Here is a 23,849-nt window from a genome sequence, read left to right on the forward strand (position 1 = left end):
ATACACAAAAGAAAACTTCCTTAGAAGGAAAGCCAAGGCATGGAAAACAAGAGGAAAGTCTCACTGTAGAGACCAAGCCGGAAGGGATCTTGGAGGCAAGCCACTACCCAAATTCCTACAGGGCAGAAATAATAACCTGGTTTTACTCTCCACCTCCTCCCCAGCAAGTGTGTGCTGAACATCTATGTTTCCTTTAAGGTTCCACAGTTCCTCCAGGGATGCTGAGAGTCACAGGGACTAAATGACGCCTTTAATGGTACATTGCTCATTTGGGGCAAAACTGGGACAAAAGCCCAGACTTTCTGACTCTCTTCAGACTACATGCTCTTTGCATGCAACGGTATGTATGACAGACTTAAAGACAGAAAGCAAAGCCCAACAGCCTTACTTTTTTGCATGCTACTACTCCAATTTCCAGATCACACCATCTTGTGTATGTTCAGGCTCTGTGTGTGCCTTCCTCTGAGCAGCCCAGTTTCTGGGGAATCTCCGTCATCCTCTCCCATTCTCCCTGCCCAATGGCTGGTTGGCATAGGCTTATGAGTTCCTATTTCCTTTCCTGCCAGGGAACAACTTTGGGATGAGACCTATTCTGTCTCCAAGTTAACTCTGCCCCCTAGAACCTCCTTTCCCTACTTAGCCCTCTCTCCTTTTCTATGCTGATTTCTTATTCCCTCATGGTCATTCCTGGCAGCACTTTTTAATAAATCATTTTTGTCCAAGTCTTCCTTGTCTCATAATCTCTATTTTATTATTTATTTATTTATTTATTTTTGGGTCTGGTTGTGGGGTCTAAACTCTGGGCCTGGGTGCTGTCCCTCAGCTCTTCAGCTCAAGGCTAGTGCTCTACCACCTGAGCCACAGCACCACTTCCGGCTTTTTTCTTTTTGCTTATATGGTGCTGGGGAATCGAACCCAGGGCCTCATGCATGCAAGACAAGCACTCTACCACTCAGCCACCTTCCCAGCCCCTCATAATCTCTTTCTAGGGAACCGAAATGAAAAAGAAAAAAAAAAAAAAAAAGAAAGCCAAAACTTCACACTTTGTTGAGCTTCTACTTATATGGATCGGGACCTCAGAGAACCTTGCTTCCCACTGCTGGTGTACTGTCTGCCTTTGGACCTGCTATTGAGCCTCTGATATATGGTTCCTTATATAACATGGAAAGAAATCTCTCCTCTCAAGGATAGTAAGTGCCTATTTTTATGGCAAGAGAAGTATTATTTTTCTGCATTCCTTCCGGGACTAGGCCATTGAAGAATTTTCTATGTATGTGTTGACATGCAGGTGATTGTGGCCAGGTAAGCCCCAGGAGCTTACTAGGAAACATGGGGTGTTTGAGAGTGGGTTGGGGTGGGAGAAAAAGAAACTGCAGAAGCATTGGAAGAGTCTGGAGTAGCAAGCCTGGTATGTGCGAGGAGAAGGCCTGACCCACTGAAGTTCTGGGGATCAGCTGAAGATTCCAGAAAAAGATGACCACAGGGGTGGGGCTAGCCTGCAGGAGGTAAAACTGGATGGAGGTCACGAAGCACAGATACTCAAGGCAGAGATGCTTACAAACATTTTAAATCACTTCTTGTCAGATGAAGTAGTGGGTAACAGAGAGATATAAGGCTAAAAAGGCTATAACAGACACAGCCTATTTGCATAGAAAGAGACTGTAAGGCCAGCAGTAAGGCCTAGAATTCCTACCAGCAAGTAAGACAGTGATTTTTAGAGTAAGATTCTTAACCTGTGAACATCTGTGAATGTGTATTATAACCAAACTGCATTTATTTGTTTGTTTTCCAGAGATAATGTTTTGCTATGCAGTCCAGGCTGATCTCTAATTCCAGATCTGCCTCCTGAGTGCTGGATTGCGGTTGTATGCTACCATGTCCTAGCATCAAACTGAAATTTTAGTTATTTCGAAATATTTATGATTTCTATATTTTGAAACTAAAATTGCTCCTAGATTTTTTAAAAAAAAGATCTTGTTATATAGCCTAGGCTGACTTTGAATCATTTAATCTAGACTTGCCTCCAACTTTAGATCCTCCTGCCTTAGATTCTCAATGCTAGGATTATAGGTGCATACTACCACTCCCGTTTTTCTTTTGGCAGTCTTGGGGATTTGAACTCAGGACCCGTGTTTAGGCAGACACAGTCCTACTTGAACCACATCCCTAGCACTTCTTCGTATTATTTTTTAATGTATTGATGAAGAATATATATTACCATTTTATATTTTAAAACACATTTTGATGATGTATTTCAATATTATTAGCTCCCCTTTTTAAAAAATTAACTTAAATCCATTATTTTAAAGAGAAATCATAGAAGAAAAACTTACCAGGATACTGATGGTCACAGAAAAAAGAAAGAGCTCATTTTCTTTAACTATCAGAGGAGCTTTATTTTTCATGGAGGTCTTGAAGGGTTTGAGGAGAGTGTCTTTTGATGAGGGAAAGAGAAGTAAGGAGTAGAGGACAGGACAGTTGGTCAAGGCTGGGATATCTCCAGGTGGTCTGGAAGGTTTTTGTTTGTTTGTTTTTGCCAGTCCTGGGGCTTGAACTCAGGCCTAGGCATTGTCCCTGAGCTTCTTTTGTTCAAGGCTAGCACTCTACCACTTGAGCCACAGGGCCACTTCTGGGTTTTTCTGGTTATGTGGTACTGAGGAATCAAACCCTGGGCTTTATGCATGCTAGGCAAGCACTCTACCACTAAGCTACCTTCCCAGCCCTGGAAGGACATATTTTAAAAGAGAAAATCAGAGAACTTGCACCAGAATACAACAAAGTAATTATGGGTTGAGGACTGAGTCAACCCAAACCTTGGTGTTTATTAAAAATACAGAATCCCAGGCTTGGCTTGAGCCTAGGAATCTGTAATTTGGGGGGTGGGGGAGTGGAGAGGGGAGTTGTTGGACTTGAACACATGGTCTGGGTGCTGTCTCTGAGCTTTTTTCCACTGAGCCACAGACCCAGCCAAAGCTCCACTTTTGATTTTTTTATTATTTTTTTTGCTGGTTGTGGGGCCTGAACTCTAGGCCTGGGTGCTGTCCCTTAGCTCTTCAGCTCAAGGCTAGCGTTCTACCACTTGAGCCACAGCACCACTTCTGGCTTTTTCTGCTTATGTGGTGCTGAGGAATTGAACCCAGGGCCTCATGCATACAAGGCAAACACTCTACCACTGAGCCACCTTCCCAGTCCATCTACTTTTGATTTTTAGGTAGTTTATTGCAGGTAAGAGTCTCATGGACATTCCTGTCCAGGAATATCCTTAGATCTCAGCCTCCTCAGTAGCTAGGTTTTACAGGTGTGAGCCTGTAAAGGAATCTGTATTTTTGATAAGCATTCTAGGTGCCGTGGAAGTAGAGTATTGCCTATATAGCAATGCTAGAGATAGAAGGAAAAGTTGTAGTTTTACTGGAAGTAATTCAGCTGTCCTTGACATGTTAATATGTGTCTGGCTTACCAAAATGCTTGCTGGGGCAGGTGTACCTTCAACATCACAGAATTTTATTTCTTGTCTTTCATGTGTATATGTGGTGCTATATTTTCCAAAGCCCCAATTTTGGGGCTTTCCTTGGATTAGATGAATCTGAAATAGGCCAGATTTCTAACTATAGCTCCTGTCCTGATTTGTAAAGAGTGAAATATTTACTTATTAGGTGATTCTTATTATGTTAATCATAACATTCTAACCGTGTCTGAATGCTGTCAAAATCAAATGCTGTAGGGAGTAAATTTGTGGCTCAGTTCAAAGAGAGATTTAAATTGCTAATCCTGTCTCCTCCCTCCCCCCCAATGTGAGGAAATTTAGCTGGAAAGACACATATTTAACATTCCTATCTAAGAACACTCCCTTCACTTGCCTTTGGGTTTGACAAAATAGCAAGAACCAATTCAGCACTGGGGGAACTGTTGTTTCTTTAACAGAATATGAAGCTTGATGCCCATCAGGAAAGAGATTTCACTCACATGCCCCATCTTCACCAGTTCTGTGCCATAGATTACCTCTGAGAAAACTACTGCTGTTTGCATACTGCTGAGTTCAGTTTTGGTCCCCAGAATAAGGAAGTAGAGAGATCTGTGAGACACACACACATCATGGAAATGTAAAGAACAAGCATATCACCAGACAAATGTCATTTGGAACAAAGACATTTTTATTTGCCTAAGGCTCATAAAGTCATGCTAGCAGATACTGGGACAAACTGGCTGGGTCTTGCCCTTTGCAACTCCCTTCCTTCTCTGTTTCAACTGGCCAGGATCTCTGTTTCAACTGGCCAAGAAGTATTCTACTAGCACAATGTCATTGGGATGTTTCAACAGCATAATTAGTGACAATTCAACCATGTTTTTTTTATTGTTGTTGTTGTTGATCATGGGGCTTGAACTCTGGGCCTGGGCGCTGTCTCTTAGCTCTTCAGCTCAAGGCTAGCACTCTACCACTTGTGCCACAGCACCACTTCCAGTTTTCTAATGGTTTACTGGAGAAAAGTGTCTCACAGACTTTCCTGCCTGGGCTGGCTTTGAACTATGATCCTCAGATCTCAGCCTCCTGCTGAGCCACCAGCACCCAGCTTTCAACCAGGTTTTTTTTTTGTTGTTGTTGGTTGTGGGGCCTGAACTCTGGGCCTAGGCGCTATCCCTCAGCTCTTCAGCTGTAGACTAGTGCTCTACCACTTGAGCCTCAGGCCCGCTTCCAGCTTTTGCTGCTTATGTGGTGCTGAGGAATCGAACCCAGGGCCTCATGCATGCAAGGCAAGCACTCTACCACTGAGCCACCTTCCCAGCCCCTCAACCAGTTTTTATTGAGCAACTTCCACATACCCCAGAAACTGGACTCAGCCATTTATGAACTTTGGCTTTACCACCTGAGCCATGCCTCCAACCCCTACATAGCTCTTTAGATACTACTTGTGTACTACTTGCAAACAGACTTTTCTCCTGGATATTAAGGGCTTGCCAAAGCAGAGAAATGAGGTGATGATTTTTATGATTATTATTGGACCTGCCTAGCTGAGTACCTCTGTACCTGTAACTTGGCTACTATCCTTTTATTTATTGTCTCCCCTCCCATCTGTATTGCATTTTGGACACAGAGCTTCAAGCTCTCAGGGCAAGTGCTTTACCACTGGAGCCACCTTCTCAGTCCCTTTTGCTTTAATTTTTCAGATAGGGTCTTATACTTTTGCCTACAGGCTGGCCAGGATCAAGATCTCCCTATCTATGCCTTCTGTGTTAAGACTACAGGCCTGTATCACCATATTTGGCCCTTGGGTAGTATCCTTTCATATACCAATTTCTTTTCTTGTATTCTAATTCTATTCATAAAATGATAATGATCATTATAACTAGCACTTTGAGGGGAGTCATTTGGTGCCAGGTACCTGCTTAAATGCATTATTACATTATTTTACTGAATTCTCCCAATAAGCCTGTTGGGGAATTTATAGATGAGACAATTGAGCTGCACATAAATTAGCACACTGGCAGAGCCAGGCCCACCTGAGTCATTACGGAGCCCATGCCACTCTCCAGTCCCTTTAAACATAGTGTCTACAGTCCTTCTATCTTTTGTTGAGCCATGCTCCCTCCTTTTTATTGAGCATCTTCCACATACCCCAGGAACTGGACTCAGCCCTTTATGAACATCCTTCTGTCTTCACCACCTGAGCCATGCCTCTATGGCTTTGAAGACTCTCATGTCCTGTTTCAAAGAATCAGTTATTCCAAGGATTTCCCTTCCTGCCCCAAGTACTGGTCATTGAACTCAGAGCCTCAAGCTAGGTAGGCAGGCACTCTACCACTTGCGCCACAATTTCAGTCCTTTTTCTTTTTGTTGTTGGCTGTGGGGCTTGAACTCAGGGCCTGGGCGCTATCCCTCAGTTCTTCTGCCCAAGGCTAACACTACCACTTTGAGCCACAGCTCCACATCCAGTTTTCTGTTTATTAATTGGAGATAAGAATCTTATGGACTTTCCTGCCTGGACTGGCTTTGAAACTGTGATCCTCAGATCTGTCTTATGAGTAGCTACCAGCAGGAGCTACCAGCACCCAGCTCCTTTTATTCTAGTTCATCTTTGAGGTATGGTTTCATGTAATTTTTGCCTGGGCTGTGATCTTCTTACTTCCATTGCCCAAGTACCTCGGACTACAGAAGTATACCAAAACACCTGGCCCTTATGCTAAGAATGTTGGACAGAGATTAATTCTTATAATTTGTATTAAACATGTATCTACCTAACCCTCCTATCCAAAGTGATAATGTAATATTAATAGTGCTTTTCGGATTATATCCCACCTCTTCTGTTTGAGGATCGTACTCCAGTTCTCATATCCTGTATGCCTTTTGCTGCTGATCAGCCTAGGATGAGAACACTACTGGTGAATGCCAGACCTGGAGTGACTTATTTCCACTTTTAGCCCTCTACCTATACTCTCATGCGATACCTGAGGTCTATTCCTTTCATCCTTGGATATTTTATTAATCAGTCTATATGGCTCTTATATCCTATAGATAGTGCTTACCTGTCCAACCCCCACAACACTCTATCTCTTATCTTCACCCCTGCAATGATGGTTTTACTTTCATGGACCCAGATAACAAGTTCCCATTCTCTTTCAACTAACAGGCAAAAACTGGTTGATATGATCATTTTATGCCAAAATCACCCTGATCTCTGGCCTCAAAGTCATTATTCATTATATGTAATTTTCATGGTACTGAGGCTTGAACTCAGGGCTTAGGTGCTACACCTTAGCTTTCTCACTCAAGGCTGGCACTCTGCAACTTGAGTCACACTTTTACTTTCAGCTTTTGATAGTTAGTTGTAGATAACAGTCTTACAGACTTTCCTGTCTTGGCTAGCTTCAAATAATCATCCTCAGATCTCAGCCTCCTGAGCAGCTAGGATTACAGATGTGAGCCACTGGTGCCCAGTTATAATTATTTGTCCATTTTAATCCAATCGAACATGTATAATCAAATAGGAATGTTTCCCTTGTGTTCAAATTGCTTGCAGTCATCTGATGATGGTGATGGGGCAACTGTCAACAAATGTTTAGGGTTTACGATTTTACCTGGCTTATAAGCTAGTTTTTTCAGACTTAATGGGTGCTAGTGTACTACATAAGTCTCTTGGGTTAGTAGCTTGAGCATCAGCAGATTTCCATCAGCTCCCTGGCCCTTAATTCCTTAAAGGTTAATGTGGTGGTTTTGGTGGATGCCTGGACAGGGAGTGGGGCACATTACAGAAGAGGAACCCTGAACTTAGGCAACCTCAATCTTTCAGGCTGGACATTATAAAAGCTTAGCTAAACAAATATACCATATATGAACTCTCTGCTGTCTTCAACTTTCTTATTTGTATTTTTTGTAAATATATTTTTTGAGCACTATAAAGTATAAACATTTTCCCACATACTTTAGCTAGTGGTATATTTTTTTCCTTTACTCAATTTTTTTTTTTTTTTGCTTCTTTGGTGTGGTCTCAGTACTGTCTTTCGTCAGAACTCTTTATGTGATGTAACTTGGATATCACAAATTTACACTAAAAAAGTTTACTTAAAGCAGTTGAGGTAGGTTTCATTAAAGGATTGTGCAGATAGCAAAGATTTACAATACTGCACTTAATATAATCTCAGGTGAAGTTCTAAATGTTTGTCTTTTTCTAGAATTATTGTTTTAAACCAATAAGCATTTATTTGTCTGAATTTGAAGTCTAGGAAGTTCAAGATCAATGCACTGGGAATATCTCATGAAGAGCCATTCCTCAGAAACACTACCTCCTTATCCTGTACCAAATCTGCTTTTCTTCTTGTTGTTGTTTTTTAATTTTGTTGTTGTTGTTGGTTGTGGGCTTGAACTTTGGGCCTGGGCACTGTCCCTCAGCTCTTTAGCTCAAGGCTAGCACTCTACTACTTGAGCCACAGTGCCACTTCTGGCCTTTTCTGCTTATGTGGTGCTGAGGAATTTAACCCAGAGCCTCATGCATGCAAGGCAAGCACTCTACCACTGCGCCACCTTCCCAGCCCTGTTTTTTAATTTTTGTATAAGGCTTTGGATGTTTTTATTTTTCTGATCTCTTTCCATCACTTCTCCATGCCTTTCTCCACCCATCCACACACCAATTCCTGCTCCTTTTCACTAAGTCTAGTTTAGTTGTTTTGCCTTTTTTGTCTCATTTATCCCAGCTGAGTTAATCTTCTCTGCCCTATTAGACCAAAGTATTTCCCTAAACAAGTACACTTTCTTTCCTGGAAGGGATTACCTTTACCAATTTTCAAGATAGCTTTAATATTATAAGAGAGTGAATAAAATGAATACTATTTGTTTGAAACACTTTCCCATTTTCTTTCATTTGAATTTTATTGTTGGTGTGACTCCATTCTGTGAGGCTCCTCTCTAGAACATGGACTTTCATTTCCATACTCCTCCTATTTAAATATCTCTCCTGAGGCCCTAGAACTTTTTTTTTGTTGTTAACTGATGACCAACTAAGTTTTTACCTTACTGTGGAAAATGATGGGAATGAACGTGTTATCTTCAAGAGTGATCAATTTAAACTGGGGGCTCCTACCTGTAATCTTAAGTATGTGGGAGGCTGGTCAGCCTGGGTAGAAAAACTCGAAGACTGGATCTTAATAGAAAAATTTGGGTGTGGTGGTGTATGTCTGTCAGTCTAGCTACAAAGGGAAGAAAAAAAAATAGGATTGTGACTCAGGCACAAGGCTGGAAAGGAATCAAGACTCTTAATGTCAAAAATTGCCAGTGCATGCTGGACACTGGTGGCTCATGCCTGTAATCCTAGCTACTCAGGAGGCTGGAATCTGAAATTATGATTTGTAGCCAGCCCCAGCAGGAAAGTCCAAGAGATTCTTATCACCAATAAACTACTCAGAAAAAAACAAAAACAAACAAAAAAATCCTATAGCGCCCTGTCTCCAGAGAGAACCCTAGCCTTGAGCAAAAGCAGCTCAGGAACAGCACTCAGGCCCAGAGTTCAAGCCCCAGGACCTACACACCTACACACACAAATTACCAGTGCAAACCTAAAAGGTTTAATGAGAAAAATCTCAAGATCTTTTGTTCTAAGAACAGTGGCACCTATATTATCCACCTTACACCATAAGGATATTTCAGAACAGCTACTTGCTACTCTACCTTCCCTTGTCCTTGCCTGTCCTGAAGCCTTCCGTGGTTTCCCAAATGGGATGTGGCTTGCGCTCCGTGTGTTTACCACATGCTCAGCACACTCGGGAAGCGGACAAGGAAGGGCTCGTGGCAAAGGGCAACTTGCTCCGGTAGGTAATTCTTAAAAACAAACTCAATGCTGCCCGGTCAGCCATCCAGGGGCAATTAGGAAACTAGGCAGAACTAGGTGAAGCGCACTCCCAGGTTAATTACCCCCCCAAATTCCGCTGGACAAGCCCGGACAGAGGGACGGAGGGAAGTTCTTACCTGCAGAAAGCCCAAAGGGGACAGGGTAGGGGTGAGGGGAGTGACGTTTCTGGGAGGCGACCCACACGCACGCACGCACGCACGCACGCGGAGACGCTGAGAGGCGGGGAGCCCCTGAGCCCCGCCCATCCCGGAACCGCCAGGCCTCCGGCACTCTCTTAGCCCCGCTCTTCAGAGCCGCGCCTGCGCAATGGCGCGCACGTAGGCGGAGAGCCGCACACCGCGGTCAGCTGACTGCTTCCTCCCGCACGTGACTTGCTCTGTGGGCGCCCGGGGTCGAGGAAGTCGAGAGGCCGGAGCTGAGGTCCAAGAGGGATGGAGCGCTGAGCCGTTAACGTCTGTCAGGCTGCTTGCCTTTACACCTGCTGCTGCGGCTGCTTCTTCGTTTGACACCTTCCTGGGTCAGTGAGCGATGGCCGCCCCGCGAGGGGAGCCCTGGCCAGGCCGGAGCTGGAGCCGCCCTCGTCGCCTGGACGGGAGCTGGGGGCCAGCGGTGGGGTGGGGGCTGGGGAGGTGTGAGCGGGACTGGCGGCTGCAGCTGGAGCCGGCCGGATGGCTGTGTGTGCTTTAACAGTGCTCCTTGCCTGCAATCCTGGCCTAGGGTTCCGCTCTAGGGAAGAGGAAGGAGGGAAAAAAGGAAAGGGCACTGGGGATCACTCGGTAGCCGGGGCCAAATGAAGCTCAGAAGTTTGGGACGTTTCTTCTTGGGAAGGGGAGATCATAACGAATCCACGCCGCCTGATGAGGGGTTGCAAAGTGACAGTGGCCCAGGGAGGATCTGGGGAGTGTATGAGAGGTCACAGCTAGCTCAGTGGTCTTCCTTGGGGGTACGCGCGCGCGAGTTGGGGTGGTGGTGGCAGTTTTAAAGGCTTAAAAGCCCCACACTACAGACAGAGGACCAACCATCACTGAGGCAGGGAACTCATATTACTTTGTGTTAGAGTGGGGGAAGGGGGAGACAAAAAAAAAAAAAAACACCCAGAGAAGGAACTTACTGGGAGAGGCTCATAGGCAAATTGAATCACCTGTTGGGCAAAGGCGTAAGAAGGAAGCAGTGTTCTTTTCAGAGGAAAAAATTGGTATGCTAGGGAAAAATCAAGTGTCTCAGTGAGAACTCAGTCCTCAGCACTGCTTTGGGAATTGTGGAGTAGGGTACATGTATCCAGACATTCGGAGTTCACATGTTTAGAAGAAAAGTTTCACACAAAAATCTTGAAAGTATAGGCTAGGAAGGTGGCTCAGTGGTAGATCACTTGCCTTGCATGCATGAGGCCCTGAGTTCGATTCCTCAGCATCACATAAGCAGAGAAAGCCGGAAGTGGTGCTGTGGCTCAAAGTGGTAGAGCGCTAGCCTTGAGCTGAAGAGCTGAGAGACAGTGCCCAAGCCCAGAGTTCAGGCTCCTCGACCGACGAAAAACAAACAAAAACAACAAAAAAAACCTTGACAGTAGTGTGAAGTTATAATTATTTTTTTAAAAAAGTGCAAAGTGCTTTGAAAGCACAAATGGGGTGGGAGATATGTGAACTGGCACAGGAGAAAATATCCTGTAGGAAAGAAAATGTGAGCTGGGTCCTGGTTAAGCCAGTGGAATTTGAACCCTTTGAAAGAAATGGGGAGAACTTTCTAAGCAGTGAAAGTCACAGGATTTGAAGGTCTGAAGATGAGGGATGAAAGTTTGTGGTGGGTGGCATTGTGCTTAGGTGGGAGATAAAGCTGAGGTCTAGTGATAAGGACTTTTTTGAGTTATACTCATTTACTTATTAATTCAACTAATATTGAGTGCATACCATATACCTGTACTGCAATTCTTAGGTTTAGAAAACAGGCAGAGTCTCTTAGCTTATAGTCTGAAGCTTATAGTCAAATGGAGAAGATAATTTTTTTCATAAGAATCATGCACATGTGAAATGTGATTTGAAGGAATAACAGTCGTTCAAGAGTTTACTGGGAATATGACCCTTTATGGAAGACTCAAAGAAGTCTTTATTGAGTATATAACTTGACCTAAGAAATGAGAAGGAGCTGGACAAGGGTCTGTGAAGGTATACAATGAAAAGAACATTTCCAGGCTGAGAGAACTGCCAATGTCAGGTCTACAATTTTGAGGGATTGTAGGGAGGCTGCTGTGGTTGAAAAGTTGGGAAGTGATGTGAGACTGGGGTCAGTCTCAGACAGACTTTTCTCCAAAAGCAGAGGGAAGACAGTTAAGATTATAGACAGTGTAGTGAGTCAGACTGTGGCTTTAGAAAAGATAATTTTGTGAAGAATGTGGAGGCGTGGAAGAAGTGAATGAGGGAGACTAGTTTAAGAGGACATTGTTGGAAACCACAGGACTTGAAGACACCCTTCTTTTTCCACTAAGGAGTTAAGAAAAATGTTTAACTCTACTTACGTTTCCAGGGATTAGGGGATTGGAAAGTATAATTAAATTCTGTATCCCCCCTTCCTAAGAATGGTGCCAAGCAGTTGTGAAATATGCAGGGGAAGCTGGATCATTTTGGAGTCAATGGGAGATTCTTTTGCAGAAATTTGGCCTTTCATATTTATCCCTTTGTATGGTAACCTATTTCAGAATAGTATTTTTTAATTAAAGTATAGTTGATTACAGGAAGTAATCAACTCTTTTCATGCTTGTTTGGTTCTCAAAAATCCTTGAAAGACAATAGGTGAAAAGTGCTATTCCTTGTATAGATAGGAACCTACCTAGATCCTTGGAACTGGAAACAGGTTAGTAAAATAATTTGCCTAAGTCTATCTAGCATGACTTCTGTGGTCTTCTCACTGCTAATAGTTCCTGCTGATTAGCTATCCAGTACTTACCATAATCACATCTAGCGAGAGTGAGTGAGTGAGTGAGTGAGTGAGTGAGTGAGTGAGTGAGAGAGAGAGAGAGAGTGTGTGTGTGTGTGTGTGTGTGTGTGTATGTGTGTGTTTGCGTTTGCCAGTCCTGGGCTTGAACTCAGGGCCTGGGCACTGTCACTGCGCTTCTTTTGCTCAAGGCTTGTACTTTACCACTTGAACTACTGGGCCACTTCTGGCTTTTTTTTGTTTATGTGGTACTGAGGAATCGAACCCAGGGCTTCATGCGTGCTAGGCAAGTACTCTACCACTAAGCCACATACCCAGCCCTGAGATGAGTTTTTTGACGTACATAATTATCTATGATTTGGTTCCTCTGGTGGAATTTGTCTAGTAGGAACAGCTTTAAGGGTTTTGGCAATGATGGTCTGTGCTTAGGAACTATCTTTCTATGAGTTTGGGTAAAGTACTGCCATTTACAGACTAGCAAATGGGTGAGCAGAAAGTGCTCAAGGGTCAATCACGGTTCTTTGGCAACAAGTGAGTCTTAAATTGTGCTGACCAAGTCTCAGGGTTGTGTCTTAGAATTTTAGGATTCTTTTATTTTTTGGTATACCTTGCACATACTAGATTTAAAAATTTCAAGAAATAGTACTTGGGAACTAGCAAAATGCTGAGAACTAAGGGGCTAATTTAATCCTACTTTAAAATGGAACAGTAAATCATGAATGTTGTCATTCTCCCTCTCTCTCCTTTTTTTTCTCTCTTTTTTCTCTCTTTTTTGCCCATCCTAGGGCTTGAATTTAGGGCGTGCGCACTGCCCCTGAACCTGTTAATGTTCAAGGCAAGCGCTCTACCACTTGAGTCACAGCACCACTTCTGGCTATTTTGAATAGTTTGTTGGAGATAAGAATCTTGGGGACTTTCCTGCCCGGGCTGGCTTTGAACTGCAATTCTCATATCTCAGCCTCCAGTGACTAGGATTGCAGGTATAAGCCACCAGTACCTGACTCAATTGCTAATCTTGATAATGAAACAATTCTTTTTTCTTTTGGTGCCAGTCCTAGGGATTCAACATAGGTCCTGGATGCTGTCCCTGAGCATTTCTGCCCAAGGCTGACATTCTTCCATTGGAGCCAGAGTTCCAGATCTAGTATTTTTGGTAGTTAATTGGAGATAAGAGTCTCATAGATTATTCCTGTCTGGGCTGGCTTTGCACTGTAGTCCTCACTTCTGAGCCCCCTAAGTAGCTAGGATTACAGATGTGAGCAACCACATCTAGTGTTGGAAACAAAGTTCTTTTTCATTGGGAAATGTTATATACAACTGTTCAAACATGTAATATACACTTACTGAGTTTAAATAAAGCTGGTTAGCGTTGGAGCAGAAGTGCTTTGTTTATATTGGGATAGTGGTAGACTAAAATGGGGGAAGGGAAGAAAATGGAAAAAAAAAGAAATAATTTGAAAATAGCATTGAGGTTAAACAGGTTAATATGAGGTTAAAATGACATGTTTTCTAAGTATTTTTATTTTGTGCTGGTCCTTTGGCTTGAACTCAGGGCCTAGGCATTGTTCCTGAGCTTTTTTTGTTCAAGGCTAACATTCTACCACTTGAACCACAGCTCCACTTCTCAGTGTTTTTGGTGGTTAATTGAAGACAAGAGTCTCACAGACTTTTCATGTCTGGCCTGACTTAGAACCATGATACTCAGTCTATAGCCTTCTCAGTAGTTAGAATTATAGGTATGAGCCACCTGCCCCCAAATCTAAGCATTTTATACAGTCTACTAATGAACAGGAAGTTATTTGTAATTTAAGCTAATTAACATGTGCATTAACTCCACCATGAAAGGTTTTCAGTGTGTACTAGTTCAGTGTTTCTGAATGAGTGGTACAGACATTTTGGGCAGAACAGGACTATCCCATATTTATTGTAGTCTTTACCTACCAAATTCTCTCTCTCTCTCTCTCTCTCTCTCTCTCAGTCGTGGGGCTTGAACTTGGCCTAGGCGCTGTCCCTCAGCTCTTCAGCTCAAGACAGCGCTCTACCACTTGAGCCACAGTGCCACTTCCGGTTTTCTGGTGGCTTATTGGAGATTAATTCACGGACTTTCTTGCCTGGGCTGGCTTTGAACCTTGATCCTCAGATCTCAGCCTCCTGGGTAGCTAGGATTACTGGTGTGAGCCACTGGTGCCCGGCCCAGATTCTTATTAATGATCCTCATATTGGGACAGCCCAAAATGCTCCAATATGTATTTTTTTTTTTTTTTGGGTCCGGTCATGGGGCCTGAACTCTGGGCCTGGGCGCTGTCCCTCAGCTCTTCAGCTCAAGGCTAGCTAGCACTCTACCACTTGAGCCACAGCACCACTTCCGGCTTTTTTCCTTTTGCTTATGTGGTGCTGAGGAATCGAACCCAGGGCCTCAGGCATTCAAGGCAAGCACTCTACCACTGAGCCACTTTCCCAGCCCCAGATTTCTAGACTTCTTTTTTTTTTTTTTTTTGTCGGTTGTGGGGCTTGAACTCTGGGCCTGGGCGCTGTCCCTCAGCTCTTCAGCTCAAGGCTAGTGCTCTACCACTTGAGCTACAGCGCCACTTCCGGTTTTCTGGTGGTTTATTGGAGATAGGAGTCTCACGGTCTCTCCTGCCCGGGCTGGCTTTGAACCACTTGAACCGCGATCCTCAGATCTCAGCCTTCTGAGTAGCTAGGATTACAGGCGTGAGCCACCAGCGCCCGGCTAGACTTCTTAAAGAGAGGTGTACTATTTAGTTTCAACACATGCTTCATGTACTTGGACTGATACTAAATGTTGCCCATACAGAGTCTGAAAGTAATGTTTTCATAATTTCATTTTTTGATGTCTTAATGTAATTTTTAGCATAAAACTGCAAAAATTTGTTATAATATTTTTGGGAAGAATTTGTCTACTATAAAAACTTAATGAATAACTCAAATAGGTTTCCTTCAGTCCCAATTAAATGTAGTCATTAGTTGTGGGCAAGTAATTTCATTAGCTGTTCCCATGACTACAAGTGGAAATGGTAATAATACTTACTATGAAATAAGTACAGAATTGATTAGCATATTAAATTGCTTATCACTGGGCACTAACTACATAGTGGTATGTATTCAATAAGTGGTTACTGACCAGTTAATAAAATTTCATACTTCCTAGACTCATTAATTAGGAAAAGCCACCTTACTTGAAGTCTTTACTTTGAAGAATTTTGGGCTTGAATACATTGTATCAGAGATATCAGCAACTTTAACAGTGGTCCAGTGCCAATTATGAATGACCATGTAAGTGACCAACCCTAAAGAAAAGGAAGTAACATTAATGGAAGACATGAGTGTGGATTTAGGGAATCCCCTGGAAGGAATTGTTTTCTCCCTTGAGTTACTGCTTGGTTGTCTGTGAAGAGGAGTCTGTGGGAGCTGAAAATACTCTGATGATGACTTTCAGACTCTTCAACTCTTCATACTTTTTGCCAGAAATTACTAGAAACTTTCCACCATTGAATTTTCTGTTACTACTTTCCTCCTCCCTGACCCTTCACCATATTTTTAGTCTTTATGATGGGCTCTGTGTGAAAGTAAAGCTCTCCTGCTGCAGATTTTTTTTCTTATGATCTGTGGCATGGAAGGATGGTACTTGTTTATAAAGATTAAATTTTCTTTCATAATTTAAGTGTATTATATGAAATTTAGTGTTGATAGGATATGGAATATTTTGGGGGGAGGTTAATAATTATTTATATTATAATTTTATTATAATTTATGTGGCACTGAGGAATCAAACCCAGGGCCTCGTGCACGCTAGGCAAGCATGCTACCACTAAGCCACATTCCCAGCCCTCAATGTGGAATATTTGTAAGTATTATTTTAGTTGAAAGTAAAACATGCATAGCTAATATTTATCAAAGATGTATATTTAGCAGTTTTGAAATTTTATTGTAAATTTTAGAAATATCTTTGAAAAAGAATCCCCTTTTACTAGAAACATCAACACAAGTTATGTTAGGAGGAAACCCCTCTTAAAGTCCCACTCAAATTGTTTGCTTTAGAAAGGATAACAGGTTTACATTCAAGAGAGATGTTATACTTCTCTTTCTTTCTTTCTTTCTTTTTTCTTTTTTTCTTTCTTTCTTTCTTTCTTTCTCCCTCCTTCCCTCCCTCCCTCCCTCCCTCCTCTCTCTTCTCTCTCTTTCTCCTTCTTTCTTTCTTTCTTTCTTTCTTTCTTTCTTTCTTTCTTTCTTTCTTTCTTTCTTTCTTTCTTTCTTTCTTTTGTTTCTTTCTCATGAGGCTTGAACTCTGGGCTTGGGTGCTGACCCTCAGCTCTTCAGCTCAAACCAAGTGCTCTCCCACTTGAGCCACAGTGCCACTTCTGGTTTTCCGGTGGTTAGTTGGAGATAAGAGTTTCACAGACTTTTCTGCCCGGACTGGCTTTGAACCACAATCCTCAGATCTCAGCCTCTTAAGTAGCTAGGAGTACAGGCATGAGCCACCAGCACCCGACATGTTATACTTTTTCTTTGTAGAATATTGGTGATAGCTAGGGTAGGATATAGCAGCTTTTAAAATGAATTGTTTGTGGAAAGTGTTTAATGATCAACCCATTTAAAAGTTGAAATGCAACTGGCTACTGATCCTTGTAATCACAGCTATTCAGGTGGTTGAGATCTGAGAACTGGGGTTCAGAGCCAGCTTGAGCAGACAAATCTGAGAGATTCTTATCCCCAATTAACCAGTAAAAAGCCAGAAGTGAAAGTATTGTTCAAGTGATATAGTACCAGCATTGAAAGAAAAACCTAAGCAAGAGTGTGAGGCCCTGAGTTCAAGTCTCAGTATCTTTACCTATAAACTCATATGCGTGTGCACACAGAGTTGACGTGCATATTTGGAAGACTCTGGAATTTTACTATTATCTGATGTATGCCTTTTGCTTGTTAAAATAAGCTTCTTTAGTAAAGTTGGTACAGTTATTATTTGTTGCTTCCAGGAACTTGGTTCCAACACCCCTTGTTGGTGGGGCTGTTCCAGTGTCTCATATAAAATGACATAGTATTTCCATGTAACTTGCATACATTTTCCCATATACTTTAAAATCATCTCTATAGTACCTGTATTACTTAATACAGTGAAAATGCTATGTAAATAGTTCTAGCTGGGCACCGTGGGTGGCTCATGCCTCTAATCCTAGCTACTCAGGAGGCTGAAATCTGAGGATTGCAGTACAAAGCTAGCCTTGACTACAAAGTCTGTGGAACTCTTAGCTCCAGTTAACTATCAAAAATGCCAGGAGTCAGGGCTGGGAAGATGGCTTAGTGATAGAGTGCTTGCCTTGCAGGCATGATGCCCTGGGTTTGATTCCTTAGCACCACATAAACAGAAAAAAGCCGGAAGTGGCGCTGTGGCTCAAGTGGTAGAGTGCTAGCCTTGAGCTGAAGAGCTGAGGGACAGAGCCCAGGCCCAGAGTTCAAGCCCCACGACTGACAAAAAAAAAAAAGCCAGAAGTGGAGCTGTGGCTTTAGTGGTAGAGTGCTGGCCTTGAGCAGAAAAAGAAAAGGTCAGGGACAGCACCCAGACCCTCAGTTCAAGCCTCAGGACTAGCACACACAGCACAAAAAGTAGTTCTATATTGTTTAGGGAATAATGATAAGGACGAGTCTGCATATTCAGTGCAGGCACGTTTCCCCCCAGATTTTTGATCTGTGGTTGGCTGAATTCTCAGATGTGAAATGTGTGAATATGGAAGATTTTTTTTTGGGGGGGGTCAGTCGTGGGGCCTGAACTCTGGGCCTGGGCACTGTTCCTCAGCTCTTCAGCTCAAGGCTAGCGCTCTACCACTTGAGCCACAGCACCACTTCCAACTTTTTCTGCTTATGTGATGCTGAGGAATTGAACCCAGAGCCTCATGCATGCAAAGTAAGCACTCTACCACTGAGCCACCTTCCTAGCCCAGGTTGACTATATTAAAGGTAAATTTTTTTTGCCTCTAGACTATCTTCTAGGCTTAATTTGTTGTGCAGTTTAATTTACTGTGAGAAATAACTGCATTTCAGAGACTACAGTATTGGTTTCAGGAAAGCATTAATGTTGGAGCAATTACTGGAGGTCACTGTCTTATTTTCTTTCTTTTTTTTTTTTTTTATTTTTGGGTCTGGTTGTGGGGCCTGAACTCTGCGCCTGGGCGCTGTCCCTCAGCTCTTCAGCTCAAGGCTAGCACGCTACCACTTGAGCCATAGCACCACTTCCGGCTTTTTTTTCTGCTTATGTGGTGCTGAGGAATCGAACCCAGGGCCTCATGTATTCAAGGCAAGTGCTCCACCACTGAGCCACCTTCCCAGCCCCCACTGTCTTATTTTCTGTGGTTACCCCTCTTTTGAGTCCTACTCTACTCATACATAGAATCTGTGCTAGCAGATATCCTGTGCAAGTCCAGCATCCCACCATTTGTGCTGATGTGTAACTTATTGCATTGTCTTTGTTTTGTGTTTATATCAGTTATAGAAAAATAATACACAGGCTTTCTAACTTGCACAAATGAGAGGTATAGTAAGTAATATAATAGTTGCAGAGATGTAGACCAGGCCTACCTTTTTTCTCTCCCATTTTTCTTCCTTTTGTTTTGAAAAGCAGTATAATTATTGCAGACAATATGGAAGTGTTTAATATGACTAGTGTTTTCCCTGTGCCTCTGCTTCTAGTTGGCATCTACATGGCAATTCCCCTCCCTGTCTATACATTGTACCTTCTCATATTGGTCAATATGTATGTAGATAGACTTGTACCACCACCCCACCACTGTAGTCTCCTTGAAGACAGGGACTGCAGTTTTAAATCTTGCTTTCAGAGCCAAGCCACAATTCTGGGGACTTAAGCACCCTGTACAAAATGAATGATACAACCTTAAGTTGAAAATGATTAGCACAGCTAAGTAAGAGATGTGTGGCAAAACACAAAATAGATAACTTGTTTTATTGTAGTGAATTACTTGGGTTAAATGGATATGTGGGCTCAGAGAGGAGTTGGGAGTATAAAAATGGGTTTAGTGCTGCATAAACTTAGTTGGGAAAAGGATTTTGTTAAAGGAAGCATGAGTTGATTTAAACAGGTAGAGAAAAGTTGTTTTGTGCGAAATTGAGGCAGAGGTAGACAGAGTAGGGAAGAGAACTAAAGGCAGGCCTGAAGTTATGAGGATAAAGCAGAGCTCAGAGTGAAGAGAAAAGGAAAGGGAATGTAACCAAATTCATTAGACCCCAATGTTCTCTGAACCTGGGTCTATAGAGGTAGGGTCACAGGGTTCAGCCAGACAAGGTAGAAGTATTTTAAAATTTGACTAGTGTTTCCAAGTATAGTGCGTATCTCTTCAAATGGGAGAGCTCAAAAGCTCTTAGATGCCGAGCATTCATTCTTCTCTGTTAGCATGGTGCAATAAAGAAAACATGGTCTTTGGAGTCAGACATCTACCAGTTGTGTGACATGGGATAGATTTCCAACCTCAAGTATTCATAGGGTATTGTATGCATCAAGTAAGAACCAAAGGTAAAGGGTTCTCTTTTCTTTCCTTCTTATCTTTTAAAAGAGGGCTTCAGTTAAAAATTAGAGAAGTTCCTGTGATTTTCTTAGACATTTCTCAACTATTGTTTAGATTATTCACAATATTGTTTCCTTTGATCCCCATGAAAGCCCAGTGAAGTAGATAGAGCAGATACTTGTGTGTGTGTGTGTGTGTGTGCGCGCGCGCGTGCGTGCGTGTGCACATACGCATGTGAGCACATGTGCACAAGCACTCATGCCAGTCCTGGGACTTGAACTCAGGGCCTGGGCACTGTCCTCAAGGAACTTGAGCAAAAAAGTGACTGTGACTCACTTGAGTCACACAGCTCTACTTCTAGCCTTTTTGGAAGTTAATTGGAGATGAGAATCCCATAGACTTTCCTGCCCAGGCTGGCTTCAAAGGTGATCCTCAGATCTCAGCCTCCTGAGTAGCTAGGATTACAGGTGTGAGCCACTGGCACTTGGCAATTTAGGTAATTTAACAGTATAAGGAAGTATAAAAAATATATTATCAAATATATTTTAACAGAGATAGGAAACAGCCAAGGCCAGGGTGGCCCATGGGAAGTAAAAAGTGTCAATGATTCCCATGTGCAGTGGAAAATAGAAAAAGAGGATGACAGGCCTTTATTATAAAAGGCAACTTCCCAAGAGAAGTTCTGGAATTAGTACAGGTATAGTCCAAATCATGCTCTGTGCTGTTTATACAGTTGGAATTATTGAGAATATTGACCCAATGGGAGGATTATTTATAGTGACCCAAGAGGAGCATCACTTCTGGCTTTTTCTGTTTATGTGGTACTGAAGAATTGAACCCAGGACTTCATGAATGCTACTCAAGCACTATACTACTAAGCCACATTCCCAGCCCAGAAAAGTTAATTTCAAAGTTAGATTATTCTGTTCTCCAAATACACTATTTGAAAGTTCACTAAAATTTTACTTTTAAAATAAATTACTAAGAAATTTTACATTATCTGTATTAATATCATCATCATTATTATTCATTTTGTGCTGGTTCTGGGGCTTGAACTCAGGGCTGGGGTATAGTCCCTGTGTAGTTTTTGCTCAAGGCTATCACTCTACCTTTTGAATAACAACTCCATATCCAGCCTCTTTTTTAGGTGGTTAATTTGAGATAACAGTCTCATGGACTTTCCTGTGTGGGCTGGCTTTGAATGGTGATCCTCACATCTCAGCCTTGAGTGGCTAAGATTATTGCATTTTAATGTATACAATTTATTTCAGATAAATAATAGATATTACAGATTAACAAACATCCATACACCTATTACCCAGATTTAACACACATGAACATTTTACCATTTTTTACGCTAGCTATTTTTCTTAAAGTCTGGGGATATGACTCATTAGTATAGTGCTTGCCTAGTATGCCTGAGGAACCGACTCTGATCCCCCTAGTGTGGGGACTTGCTCAATACCCTAGCACTGTGAAAACAAAGCAGAACAAAACAGAAACAAAAAAATCACTGTCAAAAAATAAAACCTTAGCTGGGTGTGGTAGCTCAAGTTTGTACTCTTAGCTACATGGGAGATAGAGATGAGAGATGAGGATTCTTAGTTGTAAGTCAGCTTGGGCAAAAAGAAGAGAAGAAAACTATCTCAACCAATGGCTCAGTGTGGTGGCTGGCGCCTGTTACTCCCAGCAATGTAAGGAAACACAAGTAAGAGGATTTCAGTCTAATCCTGTCTGGCATAAAGTAAGACCCCCTATTCCAAATAAACAACAAAATAAGGGATTCGGTATGTGGCTTAATCGTAGAGAGAAGCAAAATCTTAGTCTTCTCTATGTGTATTTTTATACCTTTTATAAGTGTATAACTCTGTATAGAGTACAACATGTATATTTTAAAGTTGTGCATATGGACACTTTTATCTTGCTGGTTAGAAGTTGATAACGGCTGTGGTGAACAATTTGACAATACCCAAGAGAACTGGCAATGATTTATTTCAGTTATGATAAAGAAATCACTTCATTCCAGCCCTAGTGGCTCACTCCTGTAATCCTAACTACTCAGGAGGTCTAAGATCTGAGTATCGTGATTGAAAGCCAGCTTGGTCAAGAAAGCCTGTGAGACTCTCATCTCCAATTAAGTTCAAACCCAGCACCCCCCACCCCCAAATCACCTAAAAAAAAAATTTAGTGGCTGTTCTAGTTTCACCTGGGCTACTAATGTGACTGCATTCAGGTGGGAGATTGGCTGGGCAGGTCTCCCTCAGTGGTTGGCAGTTTTCTGCCATGAGAACCCCTTATCTTCCAGTATACTAGCTTGGTTACTTTCCATGGTTCTCTGAGAGCAGTAGTTGAAGGAACAGAAGTTAGAAGTTGTCAAGTCCTTGAGAGCTGGCTGCTGACCTTGCATAATGTGGCTCCCATGTGTTTTGTTGGTCAAGTGAGTCAGAAGTCCGACTCTTGAAAGATTGGTAAGTCACACTGATTGTATAGCAGCATGTAAAGACCTGTTTCTTCCATCATTGAAGAAGACAATCTACCACAAGATTATGCAGTTTATCTGTTTTACTCCTATCTGTCCTGAACTTTTTTCAAAATAGCAGACACATACACATGTACAAAGTTATTCACTACAGAATTGTTTATAATAAAGAACTTAACACTTTCAGAAGGCAAAAAGGTACTCAATTTTAGTTCATTCATATAACAGAATTCCATGTAGTAATTAAAATGGATGAATTCTATCTTCATGGATCACTATGGATAATTGTAAAAAGTAGGTTGAACAAAAAAAATGAATATAGGTGTTATGATTTAATTTTAACATTTAAAATACTTCCTGTAGGCTGTAGATTTTAGGTCTTTCTTTTTCACTTTATATTGATGTCATAGTTTTTCTTTGAAAGAGCTCGTTAGAACTTTGGCCTGGACCAGCCACCATCCTTGTGTGGGCCACTTAGGCTGTACTGGCCAGATTAAGTACTTTGTTTGGGCTTTCCATAACTATCAAGTCTGTGGTTAGCCTGTGAGCCATTTGGGAAAATACAGCTCTTTGGCTTGAGAAATATAACTTGTCATCACTAAGAGCTAATAGAGAAGCAGCTTTGGGCCAGTGGTGTGGCAGCACATCATGAGCAAAGTGTATGTCAGAGGAGGCCTATTCATTCCATCGTAGTAGGGAACTAAAAGAGAAACTAGCATGGTGGCGTGTGCCTGTATTTCCAGCTTCTTGAGAGGTTGAGGTAGGAAGATAGTGGGAGTCCAGAAGTTTGAGGCCAACATAGACAATATTTGAGATGTTGGCAAAAAAAGGGGGGGGGGCTGGGAAGGTGGCTCAGTGGTAGAGTGCTTGCCTCGTATGCATGAGGCCCTAGGTTCAATTCTTCAGCACCACATTAGCAGAAAAAGCCGGAAGTTGTGTTGTGGCTCAAGTGGTAGAGCACTAGACTTGAGCTGAAGAGCTGAGGGACAGCGCCCAGGCCCAGAGTTCAGGCTCCATGACCGGACCCCCCCCCCTAAAAAAAAAGGAGTGGGGGACAGAAAAGAAACAGAGAGGAGGGGACATGGTCCTAATGTTCTCTTCAGGGGCACATCGCCAGTGTTCTGAGTTCCTCCCACTAGGTCCCATCTCAGAAAGCTTTTACCATTTCTCAGCCACAGGCTGGGGACACAGCCTTTAACAATTTCTGCTAATGTCTATAGGAGACATTTTAGATCCAAACTAAAGAGATTATACTTTAGCACTTGTCTGAGACTCTGAAACAGTAGAAACAAATTATATTAAATGTGTTTTTTTGTTCCTTTCACATTATAGCCTCTCTCCATTTCCTAAGAAGTGGTAGGAAACATGACTGAATTCTGGCTTATATCTGCTCCTGGGGAGAAAACTTGTCAGCAAACATGGGAGAAACTGCATGCTGCAACTACGAAGAACAATAATCTTGCTGTCACTTCCAAGTTCAACATTCCTGATTTAAAGGTGAAGCTGCAATGAGCAAAAGCCTACGAGTTCCTTATTGGAGGAAGGGGGCAGTTCTCTTTTGGCAGAAGTGAGATCCCA

General features: G+C 42.3%; 1 protein-coding gene across 3 annotated transcripts in view; it reads left to right on the forward strand.

Moving 5' to 3' along the window:
• Positions 1-9,692: 9,692 nt before the first annotated feature.
• Atp6v1c1 (ATPase H+ transporting V1 subunit C1) overlaps positions 9,693-23,849 on the forward strand; it is a 49,380-nt gene continuing 35,223 nt past the window's right edge. Inside the window, exons 1-2 of one of the 3 annotated variants that reach the window (XM_069991182.1) lie at positions 9,693-9,852; positions 23,604-23,768. In XM_069991182.1, the coding sequence (XP_069847283.1) occupies positions 23,637-23,768 (132 nt within the window). In that variant the 5' untranslated portion in view covers positions 9,693-9,852; positions 23,604-23,636. The remainder of the gene's footprint in view (positions 9,853-23,603; positions 23,769-23,849) is intronic. The other 2 variants (XM_069991183.1, XM_069991184.1) reach the window with 2 other exon arrangements.

Source organism: Dipodomys merriami, unplaced genomic scaffold (genome assembly GCF_024711535.1).
Source record: "Dipodomys merriami isolate MVZ:Mamm:240054 unplaced genomic scaffold, mDipMer1.0.p SCAF_4, whole genome shotgun sequence".
Taxonomy (NCBI): domain Eukaryota; kingdom Metazoa; phylum Chordata; class Mammalia; order Rodentia; family Heteromyidae; genus Dipodomys; species Dipodomys merriami.